Genomic DNA, 24,493 nt, shown 5'->3' with positions numbered 1-24,493 from the left:
ACCTAATGGCAGATTCAGTAGCGCCTGTGAAAATGATTTCTAGGGGTCTTTGTAGCTTCGTAGCTTTCAGGTTTTCATAGCACCACCTTCAAAAAAGGGATGCAGAGACAGACAGACAGTTGTCCCTAGATATATGGCTTAACTTAATCTTACAATACATGGAAATATTGCATTCTTTATGCATCTATGCTATGTGATATTTTGCTTCAAAAATTGATAACTTTGGTATTATCCTGTGCGTGTTACGCATAAACTTTTTTCCCTTCAATTATCTTATTAATAAAAACTACAAATTACTATTATTTTTCCTTGGGCTTTTCATTGAGAAGTGGAAATTGGCATTAAATCCTAAATCTGTTTTTTTCTCCACAAAAAGATCAGTCTGAAAGTTCAATAGAAAATCTGCACAGTAACAAAGTTCTGTGGAATATATCAGAGTAGTTCAAATGTTCCATCTTAACCTCAAAATTTAGCTGTAAATAAAAATATTCTCAGTTTATTTATTATCAGTATTTTGTCAATGTGTGGTAAATGCAATAAATAATAACTAATAAATCGTAAATAGAAAACTGTATAGGTATGACTAGTCATTTCAAATTAAGTTGTTTTACAAAACTTGTCATTCGTAAATTCTGTACGTCTCCTACAACAAAGCCTTTGAGAAGTCTCAAACCAAGATCAAATAAGGCATATGTAAGGTGAACACTTTTATTTATCTTGTCAACAACATTGCACCATCTAATTTCAGACCAAGTCTTTCATAGATTTGAAACAGGTAAAAGCAATTGGTGGGAAAGGAGGAGACGGGTGCATATCTTTTCTGCATTTATGGTCAAATGAGTATGCAGGACCTGATGGGGGTGATGGTGGAAATGGTGCCCATGTAATATTTAAAGCATCACATAACGTGAAAGATTTGAGAAATGTTTTATCCCTTATTCGAGGGACTGATGGGGATAACGGAAGGAACAAAGACTGTCATGGAAAAAACGCTGATCATGCAATTGTTGAAGTCCCTGTTGGAACCATTATAAGGAATCGGGATGGTTTAATTGTTGGTGATTTATCAAGAGAAGATTTGATGTTTATGGCTGCACGTGGTGGTGCTGGGGGTAAAGGCAATCATTTTTTCATTAGTGATATTAATCAGTCACCCAAAATATGCCAGTATGGGGCTGAAGGAGAACAGTTCGAGTATGTTCTTGAGGTTAAAAGTATGGCACACATAGGTTTGGTGAGTTTTTTCACAGCAGTTTATATAGATTTATATGACTTTTATCCAACAAAATCCTTTTTTGTCTTACTTCTCTCAATTTTTGAAGTCTTCATTTCTTTAGATTGGTTTTCCAAATGCTGGAAAAAGTACACTTTTAAGAGCAATATCAAGAGCAAGTCCAAAAATAGCACCTTATCCTTTCACTACGTTGAAACCACAATTGGGAATGGTAGAATATGATGACTATGAGCAAATTGCAGGTGAAAAATCCTCTCTAAAATTATGAGTAAATTTAATGTAATAATTCTATATCCACTTTCAGTTGCTGATTTGCCTGGACTTATACCAGGCTCTCACAAAAACAAAGGTTTAGGAATTCAATTTCTAAAACATACAGAAAGGTGTATGGCACTAATTTTTGTAGTGGATATTTCATTACCTAGGCCATGGGAAAACATAAGCACTTTGCAATTCGAATTAACTCAGTTTAATGAGGAGCTTGGTCAAAGACCAAAAATTGTTGTTGCCAATAAGGTAGATTTACTTGAAAATGATGAAACCATTGAAATTCTAAGGAAAGAAACAGATTTGAAAGTGATACCAATTAGTGCTAAAATGGGAACAAATATCACTGAATTTCTATTAGAAATAAGAAAAATCTATGATAAGAATAAAGATTCTGAAGAGTAGCCACTGTATTATTAGATATAGCTCATCCTATAACTTCTTCCATTTAGTAAGTACACTTACTTTAAGAATCATTGATATTTCGGATGAGTAAAATTATGTTTTGTATGACTAAGCTGCGGAATTCAGATCAGTATTAGGAATAAACACTGACCCATAGACCAATTACTTATGAGTCTATGCATTGGCCAAAGATATATATTTATAACAATTTTAAAGGTTGATTTATTGGCTCTGAATTTGAGTATTTCATCAGATAATTTTCATTATCGTAGCCTACTAAAAAGAAGTAGGAGGTGTACAAAACAATAATATGGAGTGCTGCATTCGATCATAAATAATTAGGACTTATCGATATGAATAAAACAAAGTTATAATATATAAAATTGTATTCAAATACCTACAATTCACCGCATTGAATTTCTTGCTCAAAGCATCTCAGCATTTTTGGCCCTTAAATATATGAGAGAAATATTCAGATTAACAGGTTATGAAATATGCCCATGGCACTGGAGAAATAAATAAAAGACGGCACTGGGTTCTTGTGATAATTTGAAAGAAAACATTTTAAAAATCTGTACACTAAGAAAGTTTTGTTTCAGCAAAGGACTTTGCCAACTCTAGAATTTCACTAATAGCTACATTATTATTCCCAGAAGCCTGTGCAGAATCAGGCTTACCACCTCCTTTTCCCCCCAATTTAGTAGCTACAGCTTGAACCCATTCATTAGCTTTCAGACCTTTAGCAATGGCATCTTTTGGTACTGATGATAAACAGAATATTTTCTTTGAATCCTCATCAACAGTAACAAACAAAGCAGATGTATTAGGGCTTAAACTCCTAACTTGCTTGAGAGCACTGTCCAGTGCTTTAGTGTTGTTGAAAGCCTTGAGCTCTTTAACGATAATAGGAAGATTCTTATTCTCGTTGAGGAACTCTTTGACTTCATCAACAACCTTATTCGCAATTGCAGCTTTTGCAGCACGCTCTATGTCGTCCAAATTTTTCTTGAGAGTCTTCAGGGTATTTCTAATTTCTTCCTTTTTCCAATAAGGTATGGTAGCTTGGGACACTTCCTCAGTAAGTTCAACAATTTGTTTAACATGTTCTTTTGATTTAGTTCCTTCTTTATCTTCAGCAATTGAGCTTTTAATATCGTTTAACCTATTTTCTAAAAATTCATTTTTTTTCAGAGCTTTCACTGCTTCTGGTCCAGTGAGAGCAATTATTCTTCTTATTCCTTTAGCTATAGCTTCTTCACTAGCAATAACAAAATCACCTATGTGGCCAGCATATCTTAAATGAGTTCCACCACAGAATTCTATTGATGTGTTATCACCAGCTGGGGAAAATGGGTCTTTTTCAAGGTTTTCTACTGGAATTCCAATAGATACAACTCTGACAGGGTCTGGGTATGTTTCTTCAAAAACGGCACGTAGACCCCTGATGGTTTTTGCAACACCCAAGTTAGTTTCTTTAGCATACACTTCATCGTTTCTGCTGATTAATTCTTTCGATTGCAATTCAGCGTTTTTGACTTGCTCAGTTGTCATTGCACCTTTGTTGGTGAAATCGAATCTGAGCCTGTCAGGTGCTACAAGAGAACCTCTCTGGTCTGCTTCAGTTCCAAGAACCTTTCTTAACGCATAATTCAAAACATGGGTTCCTGTGTGATTGTTCATAATTAATCTTCTACGAGATGAATCAATCTGCAAGTTCATTTTGTCTCCTTTCCTCAAGGTTCCTGTAGAAAAACTGTTGTTGAAATTTTAACAACAATGTTGAATAATAGCTCACCTTCAATAGTTCCTATGTGGACAATATAACCCCCTCTTACTTGGACATTCTTCACAGAAAATTCAACACTTTCATCTCCAACTTTGACCATATATCCAGTATCGTATATTTGACCACCTTGTTCAGCATAAAAGTTTGTCTTATCTAAAAGTATTCCACATTCTTGTCCAGTATTCACTTCATCGACAAACTGTTTATTATAACGAAGTGCAATTACTGTTCCTTCACAGGGTGAAAATTTATATTCTGAAGATACTGACTTATCAGCTTCATATTGATACTTAGCAGAATCATCAGTTGGAGGAACACCTTTGCTTTGAAGTTCAGTAATTGAATGGACATCTAAATTGATGGTATCTTCGATTCCAGCACCTTTACCCTAATGAACATATTATGTTATAGATTCTGTGAAATTGCATCTTGAATTTTTTTTAAGGTTATACATAATGAGTATAAGGTGCAAATTCTGACCTGAGATATAAGCTGTGCTTGTTTCTTTGATTCTTCATAGGAATTCATATCGACCGCTAATCCCTTTTCTTCAGCCATAAGCTGTGTTAAGTCAACAGGGAAACCATAAGTATCATATAATCTCCACGCTACATCTCCAGGTAAGGTGTTTGACTCCCCTAATTTTTGTATAGTACGATGTAGTAGACTTCTACCTCGGGATAATGTCTTCAAAAATTGTTCTTCTTCTTCATTGATGATATCAATGACACTTTGAGGATCTTTTTTCAATTCAGGGAAATTATCACCTAGTATTTCAACCACTGTGTGAACTAAAGTGGCAAAGAAGCCAGGTTTGGCATTTAATTTTTCAGTTGCATATCTTACAGCTCTCCTCAATATCCTTCTTAACACATACCTGGAAAAAAATTATTATATTACTCAAAGAATTATACTTTTTAGGAACTAGCAAGTGAAGTAAAAGTTTGTCCTTTTTTACCCTCGTCCTGTATTGTCAGGGTAACCACCATCAGATAGTGCTATTGTTAATGTGCGTGCATGATCCGCCAGTACTCTATATGCCATATCGACACCATCAACATCATCATTTCCAATTTTTCCTTGATAGGCAGGAGCTCCAGTTCCTTTCTGAATAGCCTCAAAAATGGGTTGGAAAAGATCCGTATCGTAATTAGAACGTTTATTTTGAATCACAGAAACCAATCTTTCCAGACCTGTTGGATATTGAGAGAACATTGAAGCAATCAAAAATACCTAGGAATTATTTCAAAACTATGTTATAAACACTTGAAATGCCATTTATTCACCTAATCCGCAATCAATGTGTTTTTTTGGCAGTGGTTTCAAACTACCATCAGTTTCACGATTGAATTGGATGAACACTAGATTCCAGATTTCCAAGACATCTGGATCATCTTGATTGACTAATTCAGGTACTTCTCTACCCCCTATTCGGTCAAAATGAAGCTCAGAACAAGGTCCACAAGGACCTGTTTCACCCATTTCCCAAAAATTATCTTTCATACTACCAGGTATAACATGAGTAGGAGGTACACCAAGATCTAACCAAATCTGTCAATGAAGGAAAGAGTGAAGAAACAAGATAAAAACATTGCATCATGGATGATGAAAAATGCACAATACCTGTTTACATTCATTATCGGGTTCCAAACCAGATTTTTCATCACCTCCAAAATATGTTACATATAATCTTTCTCCAGGAAGCTTGAGCCTTTCGGTCAAGAGTTCCCAAGCCCAAGCACAAATTTCTTTTTTGAAGTAATCGCCAAAAGACCAGTTACCCATCATCTCGAAGAATGTGTGATGATAGACATCTTTTCCAACGTCATCTAAATCGTTGTGCTTACCACCGGCTCTGATACATTTTTGGGAATTTACAGCTCTGGTTAATTTGGCCAAATCACTGTTGGGATCCACTGTTCCAAGAAATATAGGTTTGTACTGATTCATGCCAGCATTGGTGAAAAGCAATGTGGGGTCATCAAGAGGAATTGTTGAAGAGGAATGAATGTAATCATGATTTTTTTCCTTGAAAAAGTCTATGTAGGCATTCCTAACATCTTTCGCAGTCATTGAGGTATTCATGATGATGTGTTTCCTAGAAGATTTTTCTTGTAATGTATTGCACTTTCAAAACATATGCTGGTCAACACTTCCAACGCAACTGCACTTGGATACAAAGCAAAAGTCAAAGAACCAGTTCAGAGACTAGCTCACGGTTCACGTTTTCACTTTCGTGTAGGTCCCTCTGAAAAATAACCTCAATTTCAATGCGGCAATTCGAAAATTGTTGCAGAAATTTTATAAAATTTTTATAGAAAGATATCTGTTGTGTGAAAATTTAGTGACATCTATTCCATAGCTACGTAATTAAATAATAAGACACTTCCACAGATAACTTCATCATCTTCCTTCGAATTGAAAACTAGTCAGTTAGATTATTTTTTAGAATCAGTTGGATCATACTGAGATTATTTAATTTTTCACAAAGTTCCGTATCTGTTTTTTTGGTCAAAAGGACCAATTTTTAGTTTCAAATCGACTTTGCCACCTATTGAGTAATTACCGAATTTAGTTTTATTTTTTAAATCGCTAACAGCTGTCTGTAGCAAAAGAACCAAAAACAACTTGTTACTCTACTGTCCAATAGAGGGCAGATGTCCATTTGGAAAGAACTCTAACAAGAGTTAGAGTATTTCCAAAGAACTTTAGGTATCCTTCAGTAGATGGCAGCACTAAAGCTGTTCAAAAAGATTTATTTTTTTTGAGTGGAACGTGGAACCACCTAGCGAAAAGGCCGAAACTGGTCACCTTATTGGCGCCCCGGCAAGTAAGCTTCTTTCGATTCACAATAATAAAGAAGAGAATTAAAATTAACGTGAGCCTTGATTTAATCTCGATGAAAGAATGAAAAAAATTCAGGTATTTATACATTACTGAAAATCGCAAGGAATTACGCCCTATGGGATGTGTTGTGAACAAACGAATTTACAAGAATTTTGGAAAATCGTTATTTCGTTAAAGTTCAAAGACCATCAATTTTTGAAAAAAGTTACAGAAATGGCTTCGTTTAAAATGTTTTCAAGATAGATAAATAAATTATACCTTATACCATATTCTTATTATTGAGAAAGTAGCTACATATTTTCTACACATCATGGAAAATTTCTGAATGTTCGAACATTTTGTGATTAGAACCATTTTCATTATTTCCTGCAGAATTTCATAATGAATCTGTACTTTATGCATAATGAGGAAGGTGAGAACATTTTTTTCATTCAACTAATTCAACAAGAACATACATATATTCATAAAGCAGGTTGAGAATGTTCTGAACATCATTATAAAACCAATAATATGATGCGTGAAAGATTATTCCACGAGATGAATATGAATTATCTACAAATTTCTTTGTGATAGACTGATAGATCATCAAGATTCTCCAGAACGCTTTGCGTGGAAAAAGTTCAGGAATGAAGCTCATAAAAATTCTAATATTCCCATAAAGTTTCGGGTGAAATATTCTTCGGCGTGGGACCGATAACATTTGATTTATTCACGTCGACAACCCGCTTAGTCGCGCCTTTTTCGCTACTTAATCCAAGCATTAGGGGGTGTTTACGACACGCACGCCCGAAATCCCTTTTTGAACGGTTGACAAAAGTGTTTATCTTTCCCATTCGTTGTCTGCCTTAATCCCGATTATCTTTCATTAACATTTTTGTGTTTCACGTTTCAGTATATTTTCCCTGTGTCTATGATATGTCATTTGGAGGTATCCTAATTGAAAGCGCTGACGTCATGCTGTATAACACCTTTTTTTGTTGTTGTTTTGGTATTTGCTTGGCATGAATTCAACAGATTTTCCGGAGAGGTAAATTCCACTTCAGGAGGTTGTTCAACTTCTCCCTTTTCTTCAATTTAAAACCTCCCTTTAACCCTACTCAAATTGGCAATAAAGGAAAGTTTGAGCTTAAAAGGAAGTCACTTATAAACTCTAAAAAGAAAATACAAACTACGCAACTTTCTGGTTAGAGTAGATTGAAGAGTGATATTCTCCAGAAAGAGCAGATGACCTTAATTTTTGTTTAGGAAAATGAAAGATCATTAACTTATCCAAAGTACAAATTTTGAACTTTAAATTTTATTAACGAAAACGTGAGATACAATTTTATCAACAAAAACGTGAGATTAGTTCGCATTTTCGTCAATCCACATTAAAAGAAGGTCCAATAAGGGACCCCAAGTTTCTTCACGAAATGTTAATTTTTTCGACCAAGGAATCATCTGTATTTTTACAGAATCTTAGGTAAACACCTTGTACAGCGATAGAGATATCGTTTCTACTTTTTAGAAAATACAGTGCTCAAAAATTTATTTTGCCTTGAGTATTCGTTCTGTATTAATCCGGCATTCTGTATTTATTCTTGTGTGATTCTGTATTACTTATAATTTTTATTTTCTTAAATTGAACCTGTCTTATTTATTCATTCTTGTTTCATTCTTGATTAACGTTTCTTTCTGCTTACCTGAGGTGTTGTGAAAAGCGTTGAAAAACGGGAGTACCAGCAGTGCCATACTTTTAACAATGAACAGATTAAACCAACTTCTTCTGGAAGTAGTCTGACTGATGGTGCGAAAGCCCTTGGAAAGACAAAACGAGAAAGGAGGCACAACCATGTCCTGCCAGTGTTATCACCTTATTGTGGATAATTTGACTGACTTTGGAGAAGACGAAAACAGAGCAAAGAACCGCATCCAACATTTGTACCTTTTCTTCCGACCTGTAAGTCTCTCCACGAATCTCCACATGATGCACAGCAGCATCAGCATCACGTATGTATATGGAGATTTAGTAATGCTTTACTGAAAATTTAATTCAAGGGTAAAAAGTAAGTTTTCTATCGAACATCCACTTCAAATTTTGAGGAGTGTATTTATTGAGGAAAGGATTGAAGCAATCAAAATTCATGAGGGTCATTTTCACCTTCTCTGACAAGCAGCCATGACACATACGAAAGCAGAAAAACTAAACGCCTTTTCTGGAATTGTTATTAATGTGAATTAAATCTGGGACAGAACGCCCTTATCTGTGTCGCTTCTGTATTTTCACGCGGGGATCAGAAGATTTTCTGAAGCTCCACCTCATATACCGAAGGTATAAATCACTGAAAATCCGAGAAAACCCTTCGTAATAGAATTAAATAAGAATCACGGTGACTCGGATCCGATGAAAGAACCAAAAATCCATCCATCACCTATCAATATCAGCCGCTTCCGATATAATCCGGTGGAAAAAGTTGCAGGGGTATTATCGGCGTCGATTGTAACGGCATTAAAGGACCCTTCGGTGGCACGGCAAGGTAAGACCGATGGTGTTTTGTCTACCGACAATGACAAAAAACCATACGCTGAAGTCGTTTAGGGGGGTTGAAGGGTCGAAGGGCAGGTCGACGCACGTGCTGACAACAACGAGAGTCCTGGTGGCCTAAGGATGCAGCTGCTTGGTGGCTGCACGAAGAAAATCACAGTTGCGTACATGACAAGGTATTTTTTCCATTGGCGCACGTCCATTCGTAATTTTTGTTTATAATTTCCAAAAATGGCCTAAAAAATTTTATTGGACAAATAGTTTGAAGGTTTTTGCCTCTTGGCTTAAACATTTTTTTATCTGGTTCAGATATACTTTAGATACTTTTCTTCAGGTTCTAAAAATATTATTTTCTCTGTCTTGAAAAAGATATTTTCTTGGGCTAGTGGGTAATAATAATAATAATATTTCATTTAATCCTTTGAGACATGGTTCATGTATAGGACAAGTCATTTTACAACCAAAAGAAAAGAAAAACAATATATTTCATTCAATAACAGAGCTCAAAAATTCACTTTTGCTGTAGAAACCTTTCTCCAGCAGAAACTCCTTGAGTTCCCTCTTAAATCTATAGTATTCTAAATTTTTTAGCCTATTTGGCAGATTGTTATAAAGTTTAATTCCACTATACATAGGTGAATTCTCAAATTTTGATGTTCTATGCACAGGGATTGAGATAGTGTTCTTATGCCTTGTATTATATTCATGATATTGAGAGCATTTCATGAGAGACTGAGTATTGTTGTGAATATGTAATAAAGATCTTAAGATATAATTACATGGAAAGCTCATTATTCTTTGTTCCAAAAACATTGGCTTGCAGGACTCCTGGAGTTTGAGACCGAAGATCAGTCGAATTATTCTCTTCTGAGCAATAAAAACCTCCCTATCGCCTGCTGATCCTCCCCATAGAATGACGTAGTAATTCATATGTGAGAATGCCATTGAGTAATAAATACTAATCAACACACCTGGCGGAAATATATTTTTTAAACGTTTTAGTGCAAAAAAGGCACTGCTGAGCTTTTTGCAGACAGACTCGGTATGACTCTGCCAATTTAAATTTTTGTCAACCTTCAGGCCCAAAAACTTCACACACTCAGAAGATTCTAATCTTCCCAAAGGAAGATCAAGAACCAACTTTTCAACAGATTCGCGTATCTAAAAGTGTGGGTAATACCCACTACGAAAAATATGCACTTATTTCCCTGCTAGAATTTTTTTTTGGCTTTTCAGAAGTACCTACATATCTACCATTTTAATGAGATTACAAGAAATACTACATTTCATCGGTACATTTTATTTATTTTTATTTCTTCCACTGGGAATGAGAACAATTTTATTTTATCGAGTTTCATGAGTTTGAACAAAATACACTGATACTAAAACAATTTTCATTCGGAGAATGCAGGAATGTACCGGATGAATTGATAACAAAGAATAACAAGAGAGATAACTTCTTTTCAGAAAAATACTCCATACCATTTCTGCTACGTCACTGTCCTGACGTTGTCGTACTATCGTGCAGATCCTCATCATCCTTGGTTTTATGTTGTCAGTTCTCCTGTATTGTCTTAAATCCACACGTGCTCTTTTATCCTTTTATGCCTTGCCTCGTCCTGAGATTAAGACGTAATTATGAGGGTAGATTTCTGGCTCCAACTAGCACGGAGTCATCATGTGGTATTTTGGCATCCATTAGGAATGTTATCTTGGATTTTTATCTTCGGATGTTAGAATATATTACGGAGGGATTGGGAGAGGGAGTTTGAGAAAACCTACTTGAATTTGCTGCTTCTATGTCAGCATTTAATGAGAAAATATTCAGGGAATTACGATTTGAAAACATTGTCAGCAAGTGGGAAAAGTAGGAAGAAACATTAGACATCAAAAGAGAATTCGTAGTTTTGAGTTATTTTGTGGGAAAAATAGCTTGTTAGAAATTTGTTACGTTAAACAAAAATTTGGATAATATCTCATCCCTTAACAGAATAGTTTTGTATACTTTTACTACCTGTGCTAGTCGGTGAGTAGATGCATAAAAAAATTAGGAAAACGGGAATAATTAACATAAGTACTGGAAGGATAACCTTACAGTCTAAATTGGCATTAATTTCAATATACAGGGTTTCCCACGGTGAGTGGCCTAGACGAACATTTTCACAACGAAAAAACTGTATTTGATGAACTGAATTTATTCCAAGTTGAATACTCGCAGTGCAGTTTACCTTGTTTATAAATGCGATTTCTGCATTAATATACCGATGTGGGAAAATTGCAACGCTTTATTCTATCAAACTGCTGGAGATTCCACTCCACGAATATGACTGCAAAGTGCAAAGGGTCCGAACATAAATAGGTGAGTACCATTCTGAACACATTGCCATACAAATAACCCCATTTTTAACTCTTATTTCGATGATTTGTTGAAACGGTCCTACAACGTTTCCTGTGTAACAGCTTGAAAACGGGAACGAGTGCAATTGCCGGGGGTTTCAAAAACAAATGCAGTTTATAACTTCCACTATTTCCGAATTTAAGTGGATGAGCACTGGAAGCAACACGAAGCAGGCGTTTAAATCTTATAAGCACATCCCATTTTTTGCCGACAGGCGGATGGTTCTGTAATTTATGCATCTGTCTTATCAAGGGGTGAGGGAGTCGGGATTGTGATTATTTGGGATTTACAAGTTGAGATTTATTGGTATTTTTGACTTAAATTCTGTGATTCGGATTAAGGAAGATGGACCAATTCGTCTTATCCGAGGACGCTTTTGCTCTTTCGAAATAGTACCTGATATTTTTTTTTCACATTTAAGATGATAGTGTTGATAATTATCTTCTGTTTGGATTCTTATACAGAGTGTTTCTTGAGTAAACGGATCCAGCTTCATTCAAAAGAACCTCATGTGGGTATCTGAGGTAGCTCATTTCCGATATACAGAGTGTATTCTGAAATTTTTCTAATTAGTTTGAACCGTTTGAAAAAATTGCCTTTGAGTGTTATGAATGTCTCATGGTGGCAGCTGATTTTTATGTCTTCAGAGAGGTTAGACATTGGTCTATAATTTTCAATTAATATCGTTTTGAATTCCATAAAAAAACCTTTTTATTAATGTGTTCAATATGTTAGATTATGTGTTAACTAAACTGGATTAAAATAAAGGGTAATTCAGATATTTCTGAATTGTTTTTTGTATTCACCTAAATAACATAAACACAAAAATAAATTCTCAGTTGAATCAATGAATAGGTTCCAGAGTTCTAGGTATATATCTACAACGAAACACCTGAAATATCCAAATGGGGTTGTTTTGAATTGAGCTCGATGATTACTGGTGAAACATCCTGTATAAAAAAATTTCACATTAGGATCTACCCCTCTTTGCAACTGTAATATACCTAAATGTCATCTCATATCAAGATCCTCTCGGCCACTGAGCTGTCATCCTGTCATAGCTCACGAGCAAAAATCGTCAACCTTATTTTCTGAAAGAATATTGTTGAGAATAACTGTCTTCTTCCAATGAAAACCACCCTCTTTATGGCGACAATAAAGTGAAACTTTCTTCTGAACTAATTCACTTATTGGGCGCATAAAGTTCTGACCTTCGAAATTTAATTTCGATATCGACAGTAAATTGATGGTGATGCTTTTGACGTTTGAAATAAACCCACCTCAGGAGTCTTAGGAATATGAACTTGCCTTCTTCGTTCTGACAGTAATTCCATGTATACAATATATGGCATTCGTGAATTGCCAAATGAAGTCGATACAAATTTGAACAGTGGTTGAAAAAAACGTTAGAACTGGTAATTTCGATCATAATTTTTATCGATGAATTTTTTTAACATAAGGTATAAGTTTTGGTTGCAGAATTGAAAAGATTATACCTTCTACGGACGACTATGATAACTAAGAAGAAAATTGTAAAAAAAATTGTAGGTAGTTATGTTAGAATCTTAAGAATGAATTTGAACCTTTCAACTGAACTCTATTATTAGCAATGACCAAAGTATTAGCAAATACTTCTTGAACTTTATCAGTGACCTCTTCAGTAATGTTTCTTGAGTCATCTGACTCAAAACCCGAGTCAAAACTCTAATCAGGAAAATTCAAATCTCGCGAACTGACCATCCAATGATTCAAAACTTTTTTATACTCAAAAATGTTTAGGTCGTTCAAAATTCAGTATAAAAGATTCGGTATGCCCACAGCTATTTTTTTATGCAACACCCTGTACGTAATCGCTGTTTTTTCGAACTGCACGATTCAAACAATTCGCAATCCAATTAAACCTTCAGATAAATAAATTTTCTTTGTCATTACTGTCCGTGGCGTCATTATTGAGGCAAATTAGTCCAATAAGCGGTTGACAATAAAGTGACAAAATGATCTCACATAATGAATTACTTCAATAAACTGTTATGTGACATGGCGCGTAGACAATAAACAGAGACAGGAACTCATTTTGCCTCGAGCTTTTAACCGTTTCAATCTCCCTGCAAAATTGCACATGAAAGTTCTCTCAGCAAAGGAGTGAACTATGCAAGGTTGTTTTCATTTATTATTTTATCCAACATTGAGCTTCTGAAATATCGAATCTTTTTCTAGAAAATTCCAAGCACATGCTGATAATACTTCCGAAAATCCTGATAGATATTTCAGATTGGGTGACAATTGATGGTTAAGATAAGAGTGCTTGATGAAGTACGAAAATATCAATAAAGAACATTAAATTAACTTTTTCTATCCATTCCATACCCTTAATACATTTTTAAGATTCACAGTCATATGGAATAGTTATGGGTTATTGTACCAGGGACTAGTTATTGAAAATATGAAAGAAACTTTTGAGAGGTTTGATGAGGAAACTGTTTGAACTCCTTTTCAATTTTCATAGTTGCTATATTAAAGTAACATAATAGACGACACGTGTTATGTTTCAGAATCCTTCGTAATGTGATTTCTTCCTTAACAAAAAAAACTAAACGTTATTGCCTTCAGGAATCTCATAAAATGAATTCCCTTCGCGTTCGTATTCGTCCTGACAAATGATCATCCTGCGAACAGCATTCCGATCTAATAAAAATAGGCCCAGATAATAAATCAAACCAATGCGGCCTGTAATTAAAAGTTACTGAAAAACTTTCATACTTGACCGAGCAGTAGAAGGCATACAAGTAGGTATTAAGTAGTTTGAAAGAACGAGTTGTAAGTGATGGTTCTTATATCGAGAACGTTTCCTTCTTGAACAGGAGCCACCACTTGATTGTTCGAGTTTTTCGCGATTGATTAGGAAGATTTATCGTTTTACATCGATGAATTCTTAGGAATCACGTACTCAATACTGTTCTTCTTTTTCATGGCGAAAGAAGTAAAGATATTTGCGAGAAGAAGCAAGGAATTCATCTATTCCGGGATATCTGTTTGATGACATCTGATATTTATGGGAAAATATTTCTTTTTGAAGTATTTCCTATCGTCTGAAACTATTTTCAAATATCGTAGTTTGTACTTGAAATTCAATTTACTCAAGCACTATATTTTTGAATCAATGAAATAATATTGTCAAGGTTATTAACATTCTTACAAAAATGGAGCCATGAGTCATCTTCAGCAAATGTAGTAATAACCTAATGAGCCTTTCTAAAATTTTGTTTCAATTGAAATTTACTCTTCAATTTCCTTCTGAATTATAATGATTAGGTATATTAAAAATTCAGATACCTTGGGAGAAAATTGGAATTGAACCTTCGATACTAATTTATGAAACTAAATATTAAGTGGACAAAAATTAATTGTGATGATTTAATATAGATTATATTTTCTCGGAACATTCAGAATAACCTATTTTACGAATGATTTATGTGTGATCGAATTTAAACATCGAAAAATAAAAGTCAAACGTTGAATTTCCATGTGGAAATATGCATTTATTTACATTATTTACAAATGGGAAGCTACAAATGTTTTCAATAATATCCGAGAAGGTTTCTAGAGGAACGATTACTCTGAATTGAATGTTGTACCTCGGAATATTAAATGTTTACCTATGTTCCCTCTCCTGGAGCACTCAGATTGACAGGGACTCATTTAACCCCAAGCAATTTCTGCCTCTAAATACAATTAAAAGTTCGAAATAACATTATACGAGAGCACGCCACAAGCTTGAACCCTTTTATGAGGGTATCATTATCAGCGTTCACCTCGAAGCTCTAATTTCTTCAATTAAAGACCTTAAATGTAACATTATCGAATTATATCCCAATTAAATAATTTTCTCGTAAACTGAGAACTTTTATATTAGTTGAAAAGGCGCTGACAGGCGTTCAACGTAGTTGGGGATTGATAGTAGTCAATTACGAGCTGGAAGAAGTAAACAGGAATCTTCTTTACTCCTGCTTTTTTGTATTTTCGATTCTCAAGTTATATTCACCTATCGTAGAGACCATGTGAAAAAAATCGAAAAAATTTTTGTTACACGTGAGAATTATAATAAAATAAACAATGAAAACAAGATGAAATTTCATTGTAATGACGCTGCTAAGATTACAGCGAAGGTATGTCGATTTTATTTTGATGTGTTGTAAATACTTGATTATTTAAGTATAATTTTCAGTACAAACTCGTCAATTCATTCAGTCCCCAGCATACAGCTAGCTGTATGGTTCTATTTTTACAGAAGCTTGTTAACCATAGGGGGTTTTATGGGTGTGTTTTCATCTATTGGTCGTAAGCGACTATTAAATTATTTCCTACCGATAACAAACGCCGGATTTATAAATAACTCCCTGACCCTTATTGGTATTTTTCTTCTGAGAAATTGCAGCGGATGTACGGTTAGGTGTATTTTCGATATGAACGCATGGCTGCCAGAGCAGAATATGGAAATTAATTTGCCTATCGCTTTTAATCGCCTCAATCGTGTTGCTGGGGCATTATTTCGGAGTGTTACGTGCTGCTTTGAAGGGTTTTACGTGATGGTACTTGAACTTAATGAAGTCATCTCGAATAGCAGCGCAGAAATTACTAGAGTGGCGCATAGAAGCAAAAACTTTATCGAATGAAATGAATTTCGGAATACATAAATAATTTTTTTTCATGTAGGTGAATCGAAAAAAACTTCGAATAGGTACAAGATATCACCCACATCTTCCAGTTGTCTCATTATGACCACCCACATCTTGAAACTGAGTTGGACGCTAACTAATGAATATTTGAACGTTTTGTAAAATAGAAGTATTCTTCATATTTTCTCATATAAAGTGCCTTTTTCGAGTAATTTTCTGTTTCTTGAAAATAAAAATGTCTGTGATATTCGGAAAATTGGGTACTTTGGCTGAATGCAACTCTGCTTCAAAGATCCACTGATGTGTAGTGTCATAGATTTAGCTTGTTATTATGAAGGGAATAGGGATGGCATAGCTCATTATGAAAACTTAAAATGTCTTTATCTTTTTGTCAGCGCCGAATGGGAAAAAACAGTATAGGAAAAAAGTCTTTCTCTTGACTTCAAGTATCTACTGTTGAAATATTTGTACGGGTCAAAGATTCCCTCTGTATATGTAGTATAGAATGTGTGAAATTTCCAAGGCCAACCCTACTGCTTTTATAAAAGTGAATGGAATATACAACGGAAATACGTTTTTGAACCAAGTTCACCCTTAAACTTGGCTCAATAGACCTGTGAGCATTCAAAACGTTACATAGGATTTTTCGAAGGTCAGCTTTCGAGTTTTTTACCTCACAATAGAAGTAATCGTAGATGGAAACTAACCGTAGATGGAAATGTGATACATATTGTGAAAGAGAAACTCTTCTAGTAATAAATCTGAAAATTTCATCCGTCTAGGTACAACCATTCGGTCTTGACGAATTTTTAACTGAACCAAGCTTTTCAGGATTTTTGGAAGGTCAGCTTTCGAGTCGTTTATCTCTTAATAAAAGTAACCGTAGATGGAAATGTGACACATATTCTGCAAGAGCAACTCTCCTAGTAATAAATCTGCAAATTTCATCCATCTCGGCGCAACCGTTCGGTCCTGACGAATTTTTAACTGAACCCATCTTTTTCAGGATTTTTCGAAGGTCAGCTTTCGAGTCGTTTATCTCTCAATAAAAGTAACCGTAGATGTATATTGGATACACATTCTGAAAGGACAACTCTTCTTGTATTAAATCTGAGAATTTCATCCATCTAGGGGCAACCGTTCGGTCTTGACGAATTTTTAACTGAACCCAGCTTTTTCAGGATTTTTCGAAGGTCAGCTTTCGAGTCGTTTATCTCTCAATGAAAGTAACCGTAGATGGAAATGTGATACATATTCTGAAAGAGCAACTCTTTAGCTATGTAAAGCCGACATCCCCAATCCCCAAATGCAAATTTTGAAACAAAAATATTCAGGGTCGTTTGTCCATGGTCCGGGTGGACAAATGAAAAAATTTCGTGGACAAGAGTGGACTTACGTTGGACAAACGATCTGTACCATCCATAATAAGTTTTTGCGATTTTGGAGTGCTGCTCAGAAAATGAACCGAAAATGCGGACAAATATGGACCTACGATGGCAAACGACCCTGAAATTTTTGTTTCAAAATTTGCATTTGGGGGTATCAGATTCGCATAGCCCTCCCTATACATTCTTGATTATACTGAACACTAACATTCAAAACACGTAGGTATGTAATATTCTAGCAAAATATTGCTGATTTCGCAAAGAATTAATTTGACAACAACAAATGACAGTTAATGTCCCAGCCACTTATGTTTTTATCAAATTCTTTATTCACGAAATTCAGTCAATCGCCCTGGGATCGTGGCATAGTGAGGAAAATGTTTGCGGACGAAGAGTACTTGCTTTCAAAAATAGTTGACTCTTCGTTCGCAAATTAGTACGTAAAATGTCATTTTTTTTTCAGGTCGAGGAAAAAATCGTTCATATGACTTGATGAATAAATTATACTCTATCCAGCCCTGGTCTGCTGGTCAGGAAACCCTTGATTAATAACGCCAGTCTCATCACAGTGGAGATTCAAACCTTTCACTGCCTAAATCCGATCATCTTCCACCTCCAGACCGATTCGAATCGTTTCCTAGCCTTTCTCATGGATCCACTCCCTAATTTATATCGAGAAATACCAGAACCAATTGAAACCATAAACATCCGAACCAAGCATTTCCACAAGTCGCAGGTCGGGAAATACTTCAACATTTCCGTCTCGGAATGAATGAAACGCCCGGGCCGACAAAACGAGGAAACTTTCACGTCTGGCCAATCCGCAATCTCTACAAAATATGATTTATCTCGGATATTGAAACTGACATATTGTGGGGCGAAGTAATAGAATGCCTCTGTCTGTAATTCCTCCTTATTTTGTGGAGGCCCTCGCCGGCGACGGTTGTAGCTTCCCGGCCTCCTAAACTATTCGGTTGTAGGGCTATAAATGACCACCCAGAAATCCGTATCGGCGGAGATAACAATTGGTTACAGGCGATTATTGGCACGGATAATCTATTGCGTTGTGTTAGGACATGTTGACAATTGATTTTGCTAGTTGGCCGATTAATTGGTCGCTTAATTAACCTGCAGTTATGGGATGATTCAAGGAGGAATCTCTAAATTGGGTGTGAATGTGGATATGGCTCAGTTCAGATTACTTCCAAGGAAACAGGAAGGGTTTTTCGATAACAGCACAAGGGATATCCCGAGAGGAAATCGACCATTTCATTAGGAGTATGTCCAGATGTCTTATTCAGTGCATAAGACATCGTGGAGGTACAACGCATTAATAATTTTTCCTTTTTTTTCTACGTTTAAATTTTTCCCAAATTTTCATTGATTAATCACCTAACTCTATATGTAGTTATATAGTGAGAAGGGGTTACAGTTCACTGCGACATTAAGGTCTATTGTGCCCCCTAACAGAGCTGTTCTCATGGCACCCTTCACAGCTCGCCTTCCAGTTCCAGAGATCTGATGAAATCCAATATCTGGGAAGGCTTCAACGAGGACAATTCCCCACTCCTACAACCTACAAGTTTTCTGTCCAAAGCACTCTTTCCTTTGGTTTGCAATGGCATAGCATTCCGTAACCAGGTGAATGGGAGTTCCTCCCTCCTAACCACAGATTCTACACTCGTCAGTGTCCGACAAACCCATTTTCAACAGATGCCTCTTTAGGCGACAATGTCCTGTGAGAAAGCCACTGAGTAGGTGTAGTTGGTTCTTACTGAGATCCAGATATTTTTCGGATCTAGCAGTTTCAATGTTCTGAAGGAACTTTTTGGAGTGATTCATCCCTGGGAGAATCCGCCAGAGTTTCGGCTTTCTCCTTCTCCATAATTTTCTTCTTGTAGGTGCATTTTCCTATACCATAGAATCCGGGCCAGTGAGTGGCGTTTGTGCGCTCTCTCTGGCAAATGTATTGGCCTTCTGGTTTCCTAAGATTCCCAAATGATCGGGAACCCAGATTAAAAAGACCTCATTTTTTTTGCCTATCTCATTGAGTTTGTTCTGTCACTCTCAAATCAGCTTTGAAATAATGACATAGGAGCTCAGTGCTTTTACGGCAGCTTGACCATCTGTATGAATAGCTATATCACACCTCTGATAGTTTCTTTTTAGATTGACGTCTAGACATCAATCGATTGCTAGTATTTCGGTTTGAAGGACGCTTGTACAAGAGCCTAACGATAGTGCTCACTTGGTACTTGCCCCGTAAATCCCAGCGCCAGCTCCTGTAGCGGTGTTAGAAACATCTGTGTACCCAAAGATTATAGAGTACTCTATAATCTTTGCTGTGTATCATTTTATTCTATTTTCTTTAAGATTGTAGTCGGTGTATTCTCGTTTCCAATCTTTTCTATTACTTAGTATTGTACTGAAGTTTTTTCCTCACTTTCTTGATCATTAAGGCACTGGGAAGGTTTTGCAGATGCACCTAACTCTAAGAAACATATAAACAAAAAATTGTTGTAATAATCGTTTAATAGTGAAGGTTCTGTTTTCTATTTTACTCAGTATGTCATGGTAATAGTTCTTTGGATACGAGATATCCATATATAGTATCTAACATAACAAGGAAGAATTCATCAAGTATGGGATGGCGAGAAAAACAATGAAAAAATAACGCCACGCATAAGTTTGTGTTAATATTTGATTTTTTTGCCTCAGCGTTATTGCTAAAGAAAGAAATAGGGTGCGTTCTTGTGAGATAGCGATAACCAAAAAAAGGAAACCGTAATGAGACAATTTTCATGATGAAACATTAAAGATGTCCGTGTGATTGAACAGAATACCTGCCCTACCACCGATGCGCTCTATATTTGGGCTTGCAAATAAGTTCTGTGTGATAAATTCCACCCTACGATACAAGCCCAACGCCCACAAAGACATTTAAGGCATTCAAAGCTCTTCATCCAGTGATAAATAGATTTATCCATGAAGCCATTCTCAGAATATCTGAGGATTAAAAATCAGAGAGCCCATTGTTTCGTTGTTGACTTAAGACCAAAGATAGAGGGTTTGCTAATTGAGTTGGATCTCGTTGTATACTAGATAGTGCTCTAGTACTTCTTCGAAGCTCCTACTAGTATTCAATCAGGGATTGTGTGTTTCATCCTGCAACTGGCTGATGAAATTCTCAGACAGATTGACTTAACTAGTGCTTACCCTATGACATACACACAGTTGATGAAGCAACTGTGAGCTCTCAGGTCGTTGGGAGGCCCATATAATACATTTAGTATTAGTTTATAGAACTTCTTTTACATGAATATGAGCGCAAAGGTGACTTAGAGAGAAGCCATTGATTCTATGACTCAATCAAAACAATGCCATTTTATCCTTAATTTGTTAAATTTCCTTTGTAACATTCATGAAGGAGTGTTTTTCTTACTCATGATTATCCGTGAAGACTGACATCCGTCGGTCTATGAAATTATTGCGATAATTCATGGATTGATTCGATAACAACATCAAATCATACATGATCTGAGGTAACACAACGAGAATATGTAGGTTTCATATCGGTAACATAATCGGTAATGAATATGTATACAGATTTTCCTACACAGGATCCCTTTTCTGCCACCCACATAAATTTCACACGTTACAAAATCCGCATATAGTTGCGAATCCATAACCCAGCAGAAAAATGAAGTTTCTTCATAGTTTTCCTCTTGGAAAACAATTAGTTCTACTCTGCTCAATACTCTATTGATACCAGTAATCGAGTTTACCCTCTGCATGCCCACATCCTCTCCAACCAATCTTCGCTGCGAGAAACCAATGAGCTTTAATGAATGTTATTATTCATTATATCCTTAGACACCATAAAATCGACCATTCCTGATAGTTATTCTAATTTAATAGATCGTTTCAAACGTTGTTAATGGCGTTGATCTTCCTATCAATCTATTAATCCTGCAATCTAAGCCAGTTCGAAGGTGTCAGCATCCTTCAGGCGATATATAATTTGTTGATTAATATCAGTTAGGGCTGCGCATACCTTTACGTAATTCCCAACCACTTTAGTCCAACTATTGGAGCTTATACACAAAGGCCAAACTGGATTGTTTTGACACGGTTCATCGATAACCTTTGCATCTGTAATTTGTTTTTCTCTCCTGAGTTCGTGCACAATTTTTTCCCTTTTTTTTCACTCCTTTATCACTTGGAGACAGGGTTGGACAGTATTTGAATTATTTGGATTTAAAGTACGAGGATGTATTGATATCTAGTTAGTCTAGACCAGTTCCATGCATAAAAAAAATATTGCGTTACCATAGCAACGAATAATAACTCATTAGAGGTGTCAGTGTGGGGAAAGAAGATGTCCACCGAAATTGTGAAAATCCTGTATTCGAAAGGGTTAAGAGGTAAGCAGATTTACGAAGATATGCTTAATACCCTTGGTGATCAATGTCCTTCGTATGCGACCCTGAAAAATTGGACTGCAAGCTTCAAAAGAGGTAAATTTTCCATTGAAGATGATGACCCATCGGGAAGGCCAGTTTCTGTGTCAGTCCCCGAAAATATCGATGCAGTTCATGACATGATTTTATCAGACCGCCGAATTGGGCTAAAACGGATATCTGAAGCACTGAATATTTCATAAGAACGCGTTCATCTTATAGTTCACGTCAATTTGGACATCAGAAAAATTGCTGCAAAATGGATCTCCAAATATTTGAATGTTGACCAAAAGCATGCATGGGTAGAAGCATCGCGTTCGATTTGTGCTCGATTTGAAAACTACGTAGACTTCTTAAACCGAATTGTTACTATGGATGAGACTTGGCTACATTTCTACGATCCAGAACCACAGCAACAATCGATGGAATGGCAACACTCTGGTTTTCCAAGACCTCGTGTCCAAAAATCTGCTGGATAAGTTCCTGCTTCAGTTTTTTGGAATTGCCATGGAGTAATCATGATTGATTTTTTCGATAAAGGTAGAACAATAACCGGAGATTACTATTCGACATTACTGACCACTCTACGGGAAAAAATCAGAGAGAAAAGACGCGGAAAGTTATCTAAAGGTGTTATGTTTTTGCAGGACAACGCCTCTGCACACAAATCTCATGTTGCCATGCAAAAAATTTGTGATTTAGGGTTGGAATTACTAGAACATGCTCCCTATTCACCAGATTTGGCTCCATCCGACTATCATCTATTTCCACAAATGAAAAAAAGTTTAAGAGGTCGTAAATTTTCTTCCAACGAGGAGGTAATAAAAGCTACGGAGGTCTAGTTTGCAGAGCAAGAAGAAACATTTTTTTTGAAAGGTCCAGAGACGTTGCAGGTTCACTGTAATGAATGTATCCAATTAAGATGAGAATATGTTGGGTAATGAAATATTTTGACATTGTACGTACGTTATTAAGATACAAAATACAAATACACATTTGGTGAATGCTTCCACAACTTTTTGATTAATTTTTTCTCTAATTCCGATTCCGATTCCAGAATTCTTTATTTCTTATTCCATCGTAAATTACGGCTGGAGATCACATATCTACATAAATTCAAAAATAAATCACGAATCACATGTTTTTATATTAGTTATTTTCATCAGAAAAGAGCTCAGCTTAGTGCATGGAAAATTAAGCTATCCAATATTTCTGGAAGCTTTGAATGATACAAACAGTTTTAGCGAGAGTATCTTCGTTATCGAAACGTCGTCAAAATAATTACAATATTTCATCCCCCGAGGTGAGCAAGGGAATGAAACGGGTTCTCGTTAAGATTTTGTATAATACCAGCCCATTAAGCTTCAATGAGAATGATTAACAACAGCTCGAGCGGTTTAATCATATTTATTAAATTGGCATCGACTAACGTTTCATAGCATTCATTAGTTTCCTGGATATAACTCTAATCTCTCTCCTAAAAAATACGATGTCGTTAAGAACGACACTAAAGTGTGATTTAATGAGAAGACGACCTGTGCTGTAAACTCATTTGATGGGGGCGAGAACTACCCTGATTTATTTTTAGACAGTGGCATAAAACAAGGGGGATAGATCACACACTAGGAAAGGTGTAAATCTGAATTTTACGGCGTTTACTTTTCAGTCAGAAAGTAATGAATTCTCGTTAAGGTAAATGGAAAAGCATTCGTGATAAAATTAAGTGGGTTAAGGCACTCGTTAACCCTCTGCCGGATGTAGGCTTTTGGTTCATTATTTCTAATGAGAAAGTTCTAGATAAGGTGTGACTTCGCAAATGCGCAACAAACACAACCAAACTTATATGGAATCATAGAACGTAGTTAAAATCTACTTGGAATTAAATACCTACTCATCTAGGTTATTCCATTTCCATTGATAAAAATATTTCGTTCGTAAAATGAATGAAGTCTGCTAGACTCATTCACATAAAATGCTTTCTGAGGCGGCTACGCCCTGTTAGGAATCCAATGAGGAACTGTAGCCTATTTTTGCTGAAATTCAGTTACTTTGTAGATTTCTCTGTGTTTATTACACTTCTTTCTTAGTCCTTTTTTTGATTCCCTAATGATCGGGAACCCAGATCTTTCTATTTCTCTTTCTATATCTCCCATATCTACATCAACAAAATACCAAAGTATGCTAAGTAAAAAGCTCACTTAGTAAAAAGAAACAAAAAATAGACCTCAATGTCAAGGAACTGAAGGTAAAAATACAGATTGTCAATCGAAAATGACGTTACGATATATAGGACCGTCCTAAAACCCATCTGGACATGGAATTGAACTCTGGGGATGCACCAGCAAATCCAACATATATCTCTCAATATCACTCTGGTTTAACTTCCAGATGATTTCAAGAGATGATGAATTGTGCGATAAATGGGACGATATAACAGAGGATTGCTTTAGTTTCTCTAAAACTTTTGGTGCGCATGGCGACGATACGAATGTCATTGTCGTGATTGACAGA

At 35.8% G+C, this 24,493-nt stretch overlaps 3 protein-coding genes across 3 annotated transcripts in view; 2 read left to right on the top strand and 1 right to left on the bottom strand.

The window, feature by feature from the left end:
* The first annotated feature begins 441 nt into the window (after nt 1-441).
* On the top strand, nt 442-2,284 carry LOC123310679 (mitochondrial ribosome-associated GTPase 2). The gene is made up of 4 exons (XM_044894271.1): nt 442-693; nt 749-1,234; nt 1,338-1,476; nt 1,539-2,284. Exons 1-4 carry the CDS (start codon nt 580-582, stop codon nt 1,904-1,906), a joined length of 1,107 nt encoding a protein of 368 aa, XP_044750206.1. The 5' UTR covers nt 442-579; the 3' UTR covers nt 1,907-2,284.
* Nucleotides 2,278-5,930, bottom strand: LOC123310678 (alanine--tRNA ligase, cytoplasmic). Its single transcript, XM_044894270.1, has 6 exons — nt 5,316-5,930; nt 4,979-5,243; nt 4,651-4,885; nt 4,173-4,569; nt 3,702-4,080; nt 2,278-3,648 (listed from the first exon to the last, which is right to left on the bottom strand). Exons 1-6 carry the CDS (start codon nt 5,775-5,777, stop codon nt 2,486-2,488), a joined length of 2,901 nt encoding a protein of 966 aa, XP_044750205.1. The 5' UTR covers nt 5,778-5,930; the 3' UTR covers nt 2,278-2,485.
* Nucleotides 5,931-11,330: 5,400 nt separating this feature from the next.
* Nucleotides 11,331-24,493, top strand: part of LOC123312004 (leucine-rich repeat-containing protein 15-like) — a 121,754-nt gene continuing 108,591 nt past the window's right edge. The window contains exon 1 of the mRNA XM_044896173.1: nt 11,331-11,422. The gene's annotated coding sequence lies outside the window, so the exon portion shown is untranslated. The remainder of the gene's footprint in view (nt 11,423-24,493) is intronic.

The sequence above is a fragment of the Coccinella septempunctata genome, chromosome 4, assembly GCF_907165205.1.
Source record: "Coccinella septempunctata chromosome 4, icCocSept1.1, whole genome shotgun sequence".
NCBI classification, from domain to species: Eukaryota; Metazoa; Arthropoda; class Insecta; order Coleoptera; family Coccinellidae; genus Coccinella; species Coccinella septempunctata.
This window is presented reverse-complemented; position numbering and strand designations above follow the sequence as displayed.